At 47.3% G+C, this 15948-nt stretch overlaps 1 protein-coding gene across 2 annotated transcripts in view; it reads right to left on the bottom strand.

Annotated features, from left to right (window-relative positions):
* Positions 1–15948, bottom strand: part of Pip4k2a (phosphatidylinositol-5-phosphate 4-kinase type 2 alpha) — a 164624-nt gene that overhangs the window by 55445 nt on the left and 93231 nt on the right. For both annotated transcript variants that reach the window (XM_032884212.1, XM_032884211.1), the window contains exons 2-3: positions 14346–14443; positions 12370–12466 (exon numbers count right to left, since the gene is read on the bottom strand). In XM_032884212.1, the coding sequence (XP_032740103.1) occupies positions 12370–12466; positions 14346–14443 (195 nt within the window). The remainder of the gene's footprint in view (positions 1–12369; positions 12467–14345; positions 14444–15948) is intronic.

The following is a 15948-nucleotide window of genomic DNA, read 5'->3' as shown; positions in this document are numbered from 1 at the left end:
CCTTCTCACAATAAAAAGCATCAGGGTTGGAAGCAACTTTAACCTGGAGACAAGAAAACAGACCCAGAGGATGCCAGCGGAAGCCCATCTGAGTTCTTCAGAGCGTACCCAGTTACTCCAGCACCCACGAGGCCTCCCTCCGGCTCTGGAGTGTGGCAAGGCATTTCAATGGGGTGGCTCATATCGATTTTCCCATGGTGACAAACACCCTCTAAGACCAATTTAGAGTGTGGGCCAGCTGGCACAAATATGTTCTCAATGGTGCTGAGTTAAGTGTGTGGGAAATAGCAAGAACGGCCACGGCATTAGAGCAACCAGTCTACCTGACATGTGCTTTTATTAACCTGTGTAGGAAGCCCTGGCTCACTCAAAGTTAGCACCGGCAGGGGGCAGGGAGAGGAGCCATCTTCTCTCCAGGCAAGAGCTGAGGCACGTGTGTGTCTGGGGAACAGAGGGGTGCTGCGCCTGGGACTCAGTTTTCAGTATGAAGATGGGGCTGGGTTCTAGCGTTTCCTAGGAGTCCTGTGGGCTGCAGGCCATGCCAACCTAGGGCTTCCTCACAAGTTTCTGGTCATGTGACCCACTTTATCATGTCTACCTTAATTCGCATGAGCTGAGGACTGCTGGGGAATTTTATTGTTGTTGTTGTTTCTTTTTTCTATTTTTCGGAGCTGGGGACCGAACCCAGGGCCTTGCGTTTGCTAGGCAAGCGCTCTACCATTGAGCTAAATCCCCAACCCATGCTGGGGAATTTTAATTTAATTCTTCTTCTACCAACGATCTCTACCACTTCCTTCACTGAGAAGTGCACAGCCTTTGCGGGCGACAGGAAAGATCAAGAGAGGAATGTCTGCTTTGGGAACCCAAGTTATCGCTTATCCACAATAGTAATCTCAGAAACGGAGCGGGCAAGTTAGGGAGAAGGAAGGCCAACCGCAGAGGCACTGTTTTAAAAACAAATCTTATTTTAATTCGCTGATACAAAAGCCAGACTGTTTCGGATCTGGTCCAGTCAAGACTGAACAGTTAACACCTTCAGTTTACCCTTCACAATCTCCATTTCCAACCTACAACGGTTCCTTTCCAGGGAACGCATCCACTCATGTGTCCTCAGGAAAAGGTGTCAGACAAAAAAAATCAACCCACAGAAACCCGCCTCATGTTTGGAGAGATCTGCTCTCCCGAAAACTCGAATTCCTAGCTTTAGACAAAGCTTGAACAAGTTCTCCGTTCTGAAATAAGATTAACGTTATTTACATCCTAATCTAGGGTTCTGCACGGATCTGTTCAAAAAGTGACAGGTGATGATCTCCTGTAGTCCTCCCTCCAGGAAGCTCTTATCGGAGAATTCAAACCACTTAAAGGAGCAGCTTCAAGTTGAGAACCCCCAGCTGTTGGGAGATGTTTCTGGGCACAGCATGACCAATACCCTCTAAATCGGAGCAGCTGGGACTTCCAATAAGACTTCTGATGAGAGGAGCTGTTGATGCCCCTGGGGAGGAAGGGGGTGGGAGGGTCATTAGACCCTCCTCAGAGATTCTGTCCCATGTTCCCTCCTGCCCCCTCTCCCAGCTGTCAGTAATCCTGCCCCAGCTGGTCAGAGCCTTGGGAAGGGCAGGGACAAGGGGACAAAGAAGGGACTCTATCCATGCAGCTTTTGGCAGCTGTCACGTGCTGGGCTGGGTCTTTTCAGGGAAGCAGCTATCTCAGGATAATCCACGCTCCTGAAGTAGATCTAATGAACTCAGTGGTTCACCAGGCTGGACTTGGGTCAAACTGGTTCTTCGGTCGGTGTGTTATTGGAAAATAATTTAGTCCCACCTCTCCCAAGAAAGCTGATACAACAGGCCCTCCCAAGGTTCTCCTTTGTGCTCACAGCTCAGCGTCTTCTCAAACTAGGAGTCAGGGGCAACATGGGGAAGGACAAAAGGGTCTGTAATAAAAACAACACGATACAAATCACAGCCCAACAGCAATGCCCCTACTCTCACGCCAGACCCATTTATCTGCAAAGAAACAGCCGGACTGATTGGTCTCCAAGAGTCCTGCTCCCTCTTGTAATTAGTAACCAGGATAAATTGGTGCTGTTAATTCCCAGCGATTTGGGAAATGGCCAATGATTTACTCTTAGTTTGTGAAATAAATTTAAAAAAAAACCCTAATGATAAAGATAAATGTACACAAACTACAAACGATGCCATATCCACTGGCTATACATTTCCTTCTATACATTTGCTAATTTTGTATTATAAACTACCAGTCTTTAAAAGTTGTCATAACTAGACATAATGTTGTAACTTGTTCCAAGAAAAAGGCAGACAAAAATCAATAGTGATAAAGTCTCATATTAAATATAAACTAATTTCAAGCTCTGAATTCTTTTCTAAAAAGAAATGAGTTTTATTTGTGTGCAGTGTACATGCATGTGTGTGTGTGTGTTCTGTCTGTGTGTGTGTGTATGTATGAGTGTGTATTCTGTGTATGTGTGTATGTGTGCATGTGCATGTATGTGTGTGTATATGTATGTGTGTGTTCTGTCTGTGTGTGTGTATATATGAGAGAGAGTGTATTCTGTGTGTATGTGTGCATGTGTGTGTATGTGTATGTGTGTGCATGTGTGTGTGCACATGTATGTAAGACAGAAGTTGATGATGTTAGGTGTCTTGGTCTACGCCTCTTTTTTGAGAGACAGTCTTCACTGAACCTGGGGCTCACCGATTTGGCTAGGGTGGCTGGCCAGCAAGCCCCCAGTACCCTTCCTGTCTTCCTCTCCAGCACCTGGATTACTGAAGTATGTTGTTTTTATGTGGCTGCCTGGAATCGGAACTAGATCTTCATTCTTTCATGGTAAATTCTACTCCTACTGGGGCACATTCCTGTACCCCTAAACACTCTCTTACTTTTTAAGTAAACATATATCTATCTATCTGTGTGCATATATGTAAGACCCTGTGTGGATCAGAGGATTATCTGAGGTAATTGTTCTTTTCTACTTGTGGGTTTTACAGGTTGAAATTGGATCAACAGGCTTGGCACCATGTGTCCTTACCCACTGAGCAGTCCTGCCCGTTCCTAAACATTCCTTTTCAGTGGCTTTCCTTCGAGACCACTCACAGACTGCACCGTGGTTCACCTAAAGTGTGCAGCTCAGACGGTTCCGTGTACTTGCATAGCCATGCAGGGGCTGCCATAGCCTTTTGCATTTTGGCAATCCGCCCACATTTCTGCTGTGGTTCCTTCTCCGTCCCCTTCTGAGGGTTTCTTGTTATGATACCTTTGCCTGCTCTGGACATTCTACAGAGTGAACAGGCGCTGCCATCGGCACAGAGACACAGGTATCCCTGTATGAGGCCACTGACTGCACAGCTATGCAAGCTGCAGACATCAGGCTGCCTCAGGGGACACCACAAGGGACCTCTGCTTATTCCAGCGCTGAGCTGTAACTTCCGGGAACACACCACAGGCAGCAGATGTGGCTTCTAAGGCCCATTATGGGCTCGCTGGGTAGCTGAGGGTAGTTGCAGTTCTAAGACAAAGCTACGGTGATGGGTAGGTAAGACAATTTAAGGATCTCATCCTTTTTAAAACCAATAGTACAAATTGGTACTTAAGCTTGATTTTCCATAGATGTCTTAGAACATCTGATATCCTGCCTCAAGCCTCAACAGCAGCTGTGTTTGAAGCTCTGGTGTTCCACAGCCCTCAACAGGAAATAAAGCAAGATAATGAGGGGTCCCCCTGCGATGGTCTTCTTGCATTTATAATTGGAAAGCTACTATCATTTCCTTTCAGAACAGGATTAACAGTGCCCCCCCCTTCCCACCCTCCTCCTCTAACAGTGGGCATGGAAGATGTTTACTTCCACAGTGGGAGGCCCAGGATTAGTGGAGCCTCCAAAAGGGGAGAAATCATAAAGGTCAATTTAATTAGCTTCATTCTAATCACGAATCCTTTATAGTTCCCATAAAACATCCTGCGTTAGTAACTGTTACTTCCCCCAGCACCTCTGTTGAAAACACCAAGCACTTTCACACTTAACTCCCTTGACCTAATCTCATATTTCCATATATTTTGTTAGTTTTCGTTTTGTTTGTAGCTTGCACGTTCTGGCAAAAGTCACATGTGAAGGGCCAGCGGGATGGCTCAGGGCTTATAGGAGCTTGCCACCAAGCCTGAGGACATGAGTTGGATTCCCAAGATCAACATGGTGGAAAACAGAACTGAGGTTGTCCTCTTACACTTACACACTCGTTGACACTGACATCTGACATTTGCACACTTCCATCTGTGTGCTGTGGCACCTCAGCCCTGTCCTTATCATAATTCATACATTGCATGCATAAATAAATAAATAAATAAATAAATAAATAAATAAATAACATTTTATTTTCGTTTAAATCATATATGGAGCTTTTTAAAAAAAGTTAGTCAAAAGGAAGAGACTACTTGAAAAAAGATCAACTCTGCCAAGCTCAAATGTGGGAAAGCAATTAGCTTCCTAGGAGAATCTATCAATATCATGTACAAGAACCTGCATTAGTTACTCTAAGTCACTGGGACCAAAACAACGTTAGCAGGAAGGGTTTATCTGGGCTCGTGGCTTAGGAGTGCTAAATCTATACTGCTTAGTCACACGGCTTGGACAGGACATCATGGCAGCGAGTGGAGGACATGACAGGCGGGAAACAGAGTGAAGCTGGAGGGGCTTACCTGAGAGAACCTGGAAAGCTTGTTGCCCCATCCCATCCCCTTGTCACAGATGACACTGAGACCCACTATGGTGGTTGACCTTGGCCATAGCATCAGCCACGGAAGACTCATGGCTCATTCAGACTGGCATGAAACATTCTTCCACAATGTGGGCTACCTGTTTCATGGACCCGCAGTCTAGAAACCAGTCTCAAGCCTGCTGCTGACAATTCAGGATTCTGACTGCATGCCTCAAATCACAGAGCCCAGGAGAAAAGGGTCATCATTACCCAGGGAGCTGAATTCTGGGTTTCCATTGAACTTACGGGAGTGAACACAGCTGGGCTTGGGCTGACAGCATCAGACCATTAAAGACCAACATGCTAACTTGACCATCACCCTGGATTCATTAAAGTTGCACTGGGCTCAAAGCCCCACGTTAAGCTCTTATCAACAGGAAGTGGGAGCTGTGACCCTAAGCGCAGGATGGCTTCCGTTTTAGAGGGGAGCAAAACATTTAATGCTTATCAATAATGAAACAACTATTAGAAAAGAAGAAGACAGCAATGATCAGTAACAAACCAGAGAGTGGTATAGGGGTCTCACAGAACATTATGAGAACAGCGTTTTAGACTCTTTGGAGCTCCAATATCAGACGCTAGTCTCCAAGGCTCATGAAATGGAAACATTGTGTTTTCCTCACACCCAGGGCTAAGGACTGCTGACTAAGGATTAGCCTTGGCTACAGTGAGGTGCAGCAGGTTCTGGGCTGGAAACACAGGGCCGGCAGGAAACCACTGACACTTGAAGTGGGGACAGGGACACTGTGGTGGGGTGAATCATCTTCTCAGCTTTCAGCAAGAAAAACATTCAAGAAATCAGAGGCAGATTGGCTGTGCAGGGCATCCTGCTCTCTCACAAGGCTGAAATGGAACTCCAGTGTGTGTTAGCCCAAGTGCCTCCATGCACAAAATGGAGTAACTGCCCAGGGCCCCTTGGGATGCAGAAGGTAGTTTATCCAGCAAGAGTAAACTTCTAGAGCGAGCTTGGCAAACCCTACAACTGTGGTGGTTTGAGTATGCTTGCCCATGGGAAGTGGCATTACTAGGTATGCCCTTATTGGGGAGTGTGTTACTGTACAGGTGGACTTTGGGGCTCTATGCTAATGCTCCACCCAGGGCCGAAGAGACCCTCCTTCTGGCTACCTGTGGGAGACAGTCTCCTCCTGGCGGATGATCAACATGTAGAACTCTCAGCTTCTGTGGTACAGTATTTGCCTGCACACTGCCAGGCTTCCCACCATAATGGACTGAACCTCTGAAACTATAGGCCAGCCCAACTGAATGTCTGCCTTCGTAAGAGTTGCCTTGGTCCTGTTGTCTCTTCACAGCAATAAAAGCTTAACTAAGACACCAACCGCCCAGCGGGGAAGAGACAAGAGTTGAGACAGTGCACAGACTAAGCACACACTGGTGGGGTCACTGTCAGTATGACTGTGGAGAGATAGAATGTAGGAAGGCTCCCACAAGGACTTCCTAGAGCTGGGCCTCTCCCCTGGATTCCTCTGAGTACCACCTAGGGCACTCAACTGAGTGGTCAACAGTCTTGTCAGCACTTCATGGTCTCCAAGCCACAGGTCAGAAACTCAATTTTCCCTTCCCTTCTCTTCTTGCATTAAACGCCCAATCTCCTTCTGTGACTCACACTATCAGTTCTCTCAGCTGCACAGACGCCAGCTCCTCTTTGGTGCCTCTCTTTGTTTTCACTGACCCCTGGCCCTGACTTTTCTGCTTGACTCTCTCACAGTTTTGTGCAGCTGTCCTCTGTCGGTGACAAATGACTCAGTTCTCTACACACCAAGCTATGCCCTACTCTCTTGTTTACTTCTCTCTCTCTTGCAGACCTTCCCCACGTAACCATCCCGCTACCTTAAAAAAGTTATGTATGGGAGAAAGGGGAGGTCTGGAGAGATGGCTCAGTGGTTCAAAGTCCTGCTGCCCTTCCTATTCATGTAGGGCAGATCACAGGGGAGCACCTGATGTCCTCTTCTGGCCTCTGTGGGTACCCACACTCATGTGGCATACACACATAAACACAAGTAAAAATAACCCTTTTAAAACTTATTTACCACCCCCACTCCCAGATTTCAGGGTCTGGGAAATAGCTCAGTAGTAAAGTATTTGCCATCCAAGTTAGGATCTACAGACATCCACATAAAGTCAGATATGGTCGCCCACTATAGTCTCAGCATCCAAGAGACAGAGACAGGGGTTCCTGGGGAAACCGGTGAGTTCCAGATTCAGTGAGAGGCCATGTGTAAAGTGGATAGCAATTAAGAAAGATACCAGACATCAGTTTGCATGCACATATGCAAACATATATACATACATGCACATATGCATTTAAACCATATACATGTATACCCACAAAAAAGCAAAAGTAGACTTCATATATGTCTTCTCCCCTGCACAAAATCCACAAAACTGCTTGCAGGCTGCGGAATTAGGTGAGGCCTTCAGACTTGTTATTACACTGACTGTATATCTGGCTACTTCCCCATCTGTGTCTCTCCCTCAGCTCCCTCTCCACTCAGTTGTTTTGTGCTGCAGGGATGCCCCTGACCCCCTCCCTTTCCTCCAGAGCTCTCAGAGGGAAGGTAGGCAGTATATGTAAGACTGTAGTTCCTTCCTTCATACAGCTTCAAGTCATCTTGAGAAATCTGCCCTGCAAACATCTTTATTCGACAGATGCCCCAGCAGAGTCCCCTAAGCCCTAAAACGTGGTGAACCGGGAAGGTCTTCAAGTTAGAGCCCGAAACTTAAAACAAGAACACCAGAAGTTTCAAATGCTAGCTTTTAAGAAGAATTATTTTTAAAATTAGAACTCTGTTGCAGATACGAAGAAAGGGCACCAAACGCAAATAATGAGGGATTCTAATTCAGGAGGCGCAGTGGGGGCAAACAAAACCTGGTATTATCCAGCACAACGAACGAGAGGGCTCAGTTTCAACAGCGCCCTGTATTTAGGTTGAACAGTGCAGGCTTCATCCTGGGTAACGTCTTGGTTTGGTGGGCCGTCTTCTCTGGATACCCACAGCAACCTGAAGCCTCTATCTGACTTTTCAGGACTACCTTAAGAGGGCTGATACCCTGCAAGGCCAGCAAGGGGGCTGCGGACTTTCTCAAAACTAACGTACCATCTCAGCGTTTACTGTAGAGTCTAGTATGATTCACCGCTTTACTCTTTATCTGTACTCCCAAGAACGTCTAGGCCTTTGGGCATCAAATATGGGGCTGCAGCTCAGTTGGTGAAATGCTTGCCTAACATGCATGAAGCTCTGGGTTCCATCCCGAGCACACAGAACTGGGCATGGTAGCACACGACTGTATTCCGGCACTTAGGAGGTAGGGAAGATACCTGGAATGTTTAGCACAGACTCTGAAAGACAGTGCAAATAGATACACACAAAGTCAATCAGCTTGAGTGAAATCAGAGTAAAAGGGGGCTAGGGCTTGCAGTATTAGAGATAAGGAGAAGGCAGTGGTGGAACCTTACATAGTAGTATTCATCCTTAAAAGCATCTTAAAAGAAGAAGGGATGGGGACCACGTGGACCAACAATAACCAGAAAAATGGAACTCAGTCTGAGTACATCACAAACCTATTCTATAATTAAAAAAATATTAAGCCACTAAACTCAGACTGAATCTGAAATCACCAGGCATGCATGCAGGTACATGCCCATATACACGTATGCACACACACACACATGCACAGACACACATGTCAGCATAGGTATGTTAGGTGTTAGGTGGGTGTGGAGTTTGGAAGGTTTGGTCCCTAGCTGGAGGAGCTCCTGGGGGGGTGATGGGATTGTGAGAGTTCAAGTTAAGTGGTGGATTAATCCACTGGTGGACATATAATCCAATGGCTTTACTGGGGGATGACAGAAGCTAGGAGACTAGACCAGGTTGATGAAAGATCACAAGGGGCGTGCCTTTGAAAGGGCTCCTTCCCCCGCCCCCTTCCTTCTTCCTTTCTCCTTTTCTCTCCTCTCCTCTGGTCTCCTCCTCTCTCTGCTCCCTGGCTGTCTCCAAGTAGTCACTTTCTCGGTCACACGCTTCTATAACCATGATAGCCTGCCTTAACCCAGCTCCAAAGCATCCTGGGCTTATAACTTCTGAAACCATGAACCTGACAAAATCCGTCTTCTTACATTATTTTTCTCAGGCATTCTATCACAGCAACAAAAAGTAGCTGTCATGGGTGGTATTGGTAATGAGAGCTAAATATCCTATAACGGAACTTTTGTTTAGATTTGTCTTCAACAGCAAGGGGGGGAGTTAAAGACATCCATGCACCCATGAAATCAATACCAGAGCAAAGACACACGCTTGCTGGCTGTGAGCAGTGTTTCTGATCTCATTCCGGAACGTGTAAGTTCACAGACAGAGCTCAGTTCGGCTGGCTAATTACCTCCTCCTACAATGATCAAAGAAGCCTCCGCTAAACAAGGCTGAAGGAACAAGGTGAGACAGGTACCCTTTTGAGTTAAAGGAAAGAGACAAATACACAATTATTCAGATGACCCCCGTCTTTATCCCCACGGTGACTTAAGGTCACCTGTCTAAAATACAAGCGCTTCAGAATAAGCACAGCCAGACAACAGCCACTCCGCATTAGCAAGACAGTGCTTCTGAAGGGTGATGGAAGCTTCCTTTGCTGGCCCAACTTTTCCCTGGAAGGGTACTTTAGACTCACAAGGACGGCCCCTGCTATCTTTTTAAAACTTTTCTCCGTTTTTGGTACAAGGGATGGGGACCAGTGCTTCACGTGTTAAGCAAAATCACAGCTATGGGGTGTTCCAGTGTTGCCTGGCACGTTCTGTTACACAGGGCTCGGTGGTGGCTGAGCTGACGGGTTGCCCTGGATCCTGGCCCACTTTATGATTTACACGGGAGCCTACCAGGTTCAAGTAGAGAGCCAGGGTGTCACACCGACTTGCCTTTGTGCCAGACCCTTTAGCCAACTGGATTCAACCTCAGTTTACCATCGTGTTTTTGGCTCAGACTTCTGGTTTGGGGATGGAACCCATGAATCTATGCATGCTGGGTAAGTCATCTACCATTGAGCAGACCCCAGTGTCTGAGGAAGCTTTAGGGCAGAAGGGTTCTAGGAAAAGAGTACGCCTGGAGAGAAAAGCCCAGCTCTGGTTCACTGAGGCGTTCTGAGCTCTCAGTGAAAAGCATTTGAAATGGAGATCCAGTTACCACAGAGAAAGCAACAATGGCTTTCAGCAGGCAGAGCTGGAGGAAAGAGGCTTTCTGATGATTAATGACACTCAGACCGACTTCCTCCATTCTGGTCTCCTGCTCGGTGTTGGAGAGACTTGCCCGTTAGTTCTTAGTTACCTTCCTAAGTCTGCAGGCTGTGATGTGCACATATGCAACTATCAACTTACATGGTATCTTTAGGGGGACGGAGTGGTGCCTTAGTATTTCAACAACACAACCGTCATTTTAGGAAACTTTAAAAACCACTTTTCTCTGCCACAACGAAACGGAATCGTTTTCCAATCTCTTCAATATAAAATGATGGGGAGAAATGTAAAGATTTCAATTCTGTAATAGATCAAGAAACATATGAAGGTTCTGTAAAATGCCATTAATTTTCATAATTATTACTGCTGTTCTTTGTGTGTGTTACACGTGTGTTGTATGTAGATGCATGCATATGGCATGTCTGTACTGGGGTATATATATATATGTAGATACATGTGTTTGATATGACATAGGAATCACGTCCTCCATTGCTTCCTGCCCTGTTTGGAAAAAGGGTTCCTCATGAACCCCAGCTCACTGACTGACTGGCCAGCCAGCGACCTCCAGAGACCTGCCTGTGTCCACCAGCTCGTGTCCTGATTCACCACGATGATCCAATCCGAGTCCATGTTTGTGTAGCAGGCTCCTTGATGACTGAGCCATCACAGGGGCCTGGCTATTTTTTAATCAAAATGGGGAGAGGCGGGATGCAGGAGGGACACACTCCAGGGTCAGGCAGAGATTTCAAAGAACCCGTAGCCTGTTCAAATGTGGTAACAGTTCTCAGGCTACACATCCCTTTTTACTTCACACAAATCTCTTTTTCTTCATTCCAGGAATTATTCTGTAGAAAACGCTCACACTTGCAACCATGAACACCGTGCCCACAATTGTGACCTAGGGTTCTATTTTTATCAATGAAGTCCAAACCTGGTGCTGACGTCAGAGCCGTTTGAGGGAGGGAATACCCAGCTTCCACATGTTGTGTCCTCTACCCCTGAGCCTTCCTTTGGTACCCAGACCTTCATCTCAGAACCCGAGCATGTGGGGAGCCACTGGTCACCTGGGCAGTGGTCTCAGGCCTGATGGAGCACAGCAGAAATTCTTGGAAAGGAGAACAGAGGTGGGTGGGGATGGGAGCCTAATCTTTAGGCAGGCAGGCTAAACAAGTACAGCTTGTCTGACTGAGCGAGCCTCTCCTTCAAGAGAAACCATAGAGCAAGCTGTGCCCATGTGGCACTTGTAAGGTTGCCTGGGGTGGCACTGATGCAGGTTTTAAATTTAGGGCAAGTTAGAGAGAGTGCTTATTCATTTGAGAAGACTTAAGACAAGTCAGTACTCAGATTTCTGCTTGCAAACAAGCAAACAGAAAAACCTTTAGTACTTATTGATATGCTGTCTCTAGGAAGCTCAGGGAGCCCCTGGAGGGTGTGGAGGTTTGAGTGAGAATGGCCCGGCAGGCTCATATATTTGAATAGTTGGTTGTCAGTGTTGGAACTATTTGGGAAAGATTAGGAAAAGGTATGCCTTGAGAGGCAGGCTTTGAGGTTTCAAAGCCCACACCATTTCCAGTGAGCTCTCCCTGCTTCATGCTCACGTCTTAAGATGTGCTCTCTCAGCTACCGCTCCAGCGCCATGCCTGTCTGCCGCCACGTTCCCCCACCAAGACGGTCATGGACGCAACCTCTGAAACCATATGCACCGAATAAACATTTTCTTTTGTAAGCTACCTTGGTCATGGTATCTTATCACAGCAGCGTAAAAGTATTAAGAAAGCAGGCCTTCTTTTAGGAGACTGATCGGGGAGCAGCAGACACTTAAAAAGTTATATCGTATTTCAAAGTCAAAATGGAGACTGTGCCAAGTACAGGGAGAGAAACCAGGGTGCATCAGTATGCAGTCCTTGAGAAGGAGGCATACGGACTGTGCAGGTTGGTAGGTTCTAGATGGGAGGGCGATAGCCACTCTACACCCCAGCACCGTGAGACACAAGCACTGCCTGATGAGAAAGCTGGGGCAGGAGACAGAGTTTGCCCGCTTACAACCCTGAAAATTATCAAGAACGCAATCCCCGCCTGAGATTCCTAAGTGGCCTCTGCCAAAACAGAAAAACACGCTTGCACGGGTGATGACACGCTGGCAAAGACGTGCATCTAGATGTGAGAGCACTCACTCACTCTTAAGTGCTGTCTTCTTTCCCTACAGATATCTCACCGAAATCACACCAGGCAGGTCCCTTTACTTAGGGAATGTCCGACTTCAGAAGGAACACGGAAACTTGAGCACGCAAAGGATGCTCGTGAGGACAGAAAAACAAGTCCGACTTGACAGAGCAAACCCACCTCGCAGAAGCAGCTCACCTGGAAATCTTGGTCGTCGATTCCAAACCTCTCCCGGAGATTCCGGAAGACCATCGGGCAGTATTCCTTAAACTTGAAATGGCTCGGCATGTTTTCCCTGCAAGGGGCACATTGTTCAGTGAGGCTCAGACAGACAGACAGGAGACTAACAGGCTTCACTCTGCGAGACCTAGACCTGCGTGTAGCAAGTGAAGTAGTGAGAGCTCACTGCCCACAGCAAGCACAGAGCATTCCACAGCACCAGGTACAACCCAACCAGATCTGACAGACAGAGGGACGGATTGAAAACGCTGTCTGTTCTCATAGTGGGACTGTGGAACCCCCTAATACTGGCTGTGAACACCAGCCATTCCCCCAAGAAGAGGGGTGGGGAGGGACAAGACAGAAGCATGTGGTGAAGAGCAGAGAAGAGGGCAGTGAGAAAGGACAAGCAGCAGCAAGCTAGCTCACTGTGGAAGCAGCTGTCAAGCAAGGCTTGCCTCACACCCAAGACCCACATTCTAAATTCACACGGAGACGGTTTCCTCACTGTCAGGTCCAAGAGAAATAGCAGGCCAAATGGCTAGCTGTGGTGCCAATTAGCATACCAGAGGCCAGGCACCAGGACTGAGCTCCTCTCACCCCACCCCTACCCTAAACTTTTCCAGCTCTCCCCTCCCCCCTCCCCGCGTCCATTCCTATATAACCCAGTCCTTTCAGCCCTGTGCTCTCTTGGCCCACTCTCTCTTGCCTCTCTCTTGGTCCTTCTGTCCAACCCTCTCTCTGTGCTCTCTTGGCTTCCTCTTTGTCTTTCTCACTCTTCCCTGCCCCCCACCCCCATGGTCCAGTTCAGTCTGCTGACCATGTTCAGCGTTCTATTCGTCTCTCTGCTCTGGACTCTCCCTCATATCTACAATAAAGACCTCCCCTCACCCACACCTCTGAGTGGGCCTGCCCTCACTTTATACACTCACCAAGTCAACCTCTACACATGAGTACGGGGACTCCTAACCACGTCAGAACCAAAGCGGGGTTAGACACTGCAATGGGGGGATGGGAGGTAGCTCTGCCGTCAAGCATTCACCTAGCATGTGTGAGTCCCTAGGTTCAATCCCTATTACTACAACAAAGAGAAGAGGAGGAAAGAAATTTCACGCTCATCTTTATATGGGAGGTTACTAAGGCTCGCCCCACTCATACAGAACTGCCCCTCCTCTGTGCTCTCACACCCCTCTATTACTGTTCTCTGTACAGGAGTGACAGCCATTTGTGTATATGTCAGCGTTCAGCTACTATCCTGGTTGTAGGCCCTGAGGAGGAAGGGCCATGCTGTAGCTCTAAATTTTGGAGGAATTGACTAATAGACTTTTTTTTTTAAAGATTTATCTATTTATATATATGAATACACTGTCACTGTCTTCAAACACACCAGAAGAGGGCACCAGATCTCATTACAGATGGTTGTGAGCCACTATGTGGTTGCTGGGAATTGAACTCAGGACCTCTGGAAGAGCAGTCAGTCCTCTAAACCGCTGAGCCACCTCTCCAGCCCACTAATCGACTTTCTTATCAATGCCTTCACATGACGATCATTACTGACACCCAAACATGACATCCAGCTATGTTTATTAATAGCACACCTTAATTATTTATTGTCTTATAATGTAGCCATTTCTGTCCATAAAGCCACTGTTTTTTAAAGTGTACAAGAGCAGGAGTCCATAACTGCTCAAACAATCTGAGCTCCAAACATTTAAATAGTAACAAGGATGTAGCTTTTAATCTAAAGATGCTCAAAGGGAGCAGTGCACCATAAGGCAAAGGGAGCCTGGCGCTGCTTGTCCGGCTATGACAGATGGCTGTGTTTACCAGAGGATCAACTTCATGGGCAAAACTTTACTCCTACCCATTGAAAAGCCTGTGTGATTACAGAAAAGTCACAAAAGGTCCTACTCTGCCCAGCCAAGGAGTCTCCAGAGAGGCTGCGCCATACTTACTTGTTGAAAAGGTGGTTGTCCACCTTTATCTTTGAGTAGGCTTTGAAGTCATCAGGCATCAACATGACAGGGATTTGAACATGGCTCAGTTCATTGATCTAGAAAACACAACGTAGATAGCACTGGTTATCACCATCCTCGTGAGGATGTCTGGAGTTTGCCATGGAACCATAAGGAAGCCCACGAGCACAGGAATGGCCTGCCCTCTGCTTCCCACCATGAACTCTTTCCTCTTGTCCTCACTCCCTCAGCAGTCTCCCTTCCTCCCAGCTCCCAACCAGGTTCTTCTCCCCCACACAGGGCTTGGGGGGGGGGGCACAGGAGGAATACAGGGGGCCAGTCCTTCAGGCTACGTGTCCCTTAGGGACACTCAGTCCTCATTCTGTCTCCCTCTCTCCTTCCAGACCCTCAAAGCAGAACTCCAACTGATCCCACTTCGAGGACAACAGAGGTAAGCAACTGTTGAATTAACAGACACGATTTACATTTTGGAGCACCTCAAGGGTGATGCGGATGTCCACACAGTCATTCTCTGTCTTATAGGGATTGAGTTTAAACATAAATTATATAAGGATGGGGCCTGAACATGACAGTTGAGACCTTGCCTCAGGAAGAAGATGGCTTCGTGGGTTACAGGAGAGTGAGAAGCTCAAACAGGGCTTAGGAGCAAAAGCAGAGTCACGTGGGCATCTGGAGGAGGAGCATGGCAGGTTTGAGGTCAGCCTGGGCTACCCCGTGTGAAGGTACAAGCTTCAAAGGAAGAAACACAGACTCCCATTTCCTTCACGCCACGGGAAGTGGCAGGGGTGGGTCTGATGCCTGACTGTGAAAAACCTGCATTTTTTTTCTTTGTTGTTTTGCACTTGGTCCCTATGCTATTTTCTCGCTTGCTGATGTCAATCAAAACATTAAACCCCTCTAAACGTTTGTCCTTCCTGCAGGATGGAAGGCACTCTGAAGGGTTCTTGGCTGCAAAAATCAAAAACAAACCCAAACAAACAAGCAATGGGTTTCTTAGGAAGACGGGGATTTGAATGTATTAATGATGCCCTAGACAGTGATCGTGACTCCAGGACACTGTCCTTCCGGTAGGACAATGTGGAGGCTGATGCTGGTCCCAACACTGTCAGGCAAGGCTGGTGGCAGTTGGTGGCTCAGAGGCTTAAAGAGAAGAGCTGTAAAAGTGTCAAAGCAAAAGGTAGAAAAATGGGGTCTGAAGAAATGGGGCAGGGCTTACAGCATTTGCATTCTGATTTGGAGGGGTCAGAGGAAAGGCCCTGAGTACACTCTGGAGAAGTCTGGTTCAGGGAATATACATGGAGCTGGATGGATAAATGATGGGTGAATCAGACTTTCATGTCTGAGATCCTGACTCAGAGGCAAAGTCTGTTCCCAACAGCATCTCTTGCACCTCAACTTTCTCCTGTGGGAAGGCATCATTCTGGTGCATAAGAAGTTCAGCACGCACTCACCAGCTTTACTGAAATGGATTAACTTGAGCAGCGCTTGGACATTGGAAGCTCATTCAACTTCCTGGGTGACTTCACTCCCTTTAGCCTATGCGCCTGCCATTACACAGGCCTCCGAAAGGTATGCCTGCCTT

Source organism: Rattus rattus, chromosome 14, assembly GCF_011064425.1.
Source record: "Rattus rattus isolate New Zealand chromosome 14, Rrattus_CSIRO_v1, whole genome shotgun sequence".
Lineage (NCBI taxonomy): Eukaryota > Metazoa > Chordata > Mammalia > Rodentia > Muridae > Rattus > Rattus rattus.
The sequence above is the reverse complement of the archived record's forward strand: the minus strand, read 5'-3'. Positions and strand labels throughout refer to the sequence as shown.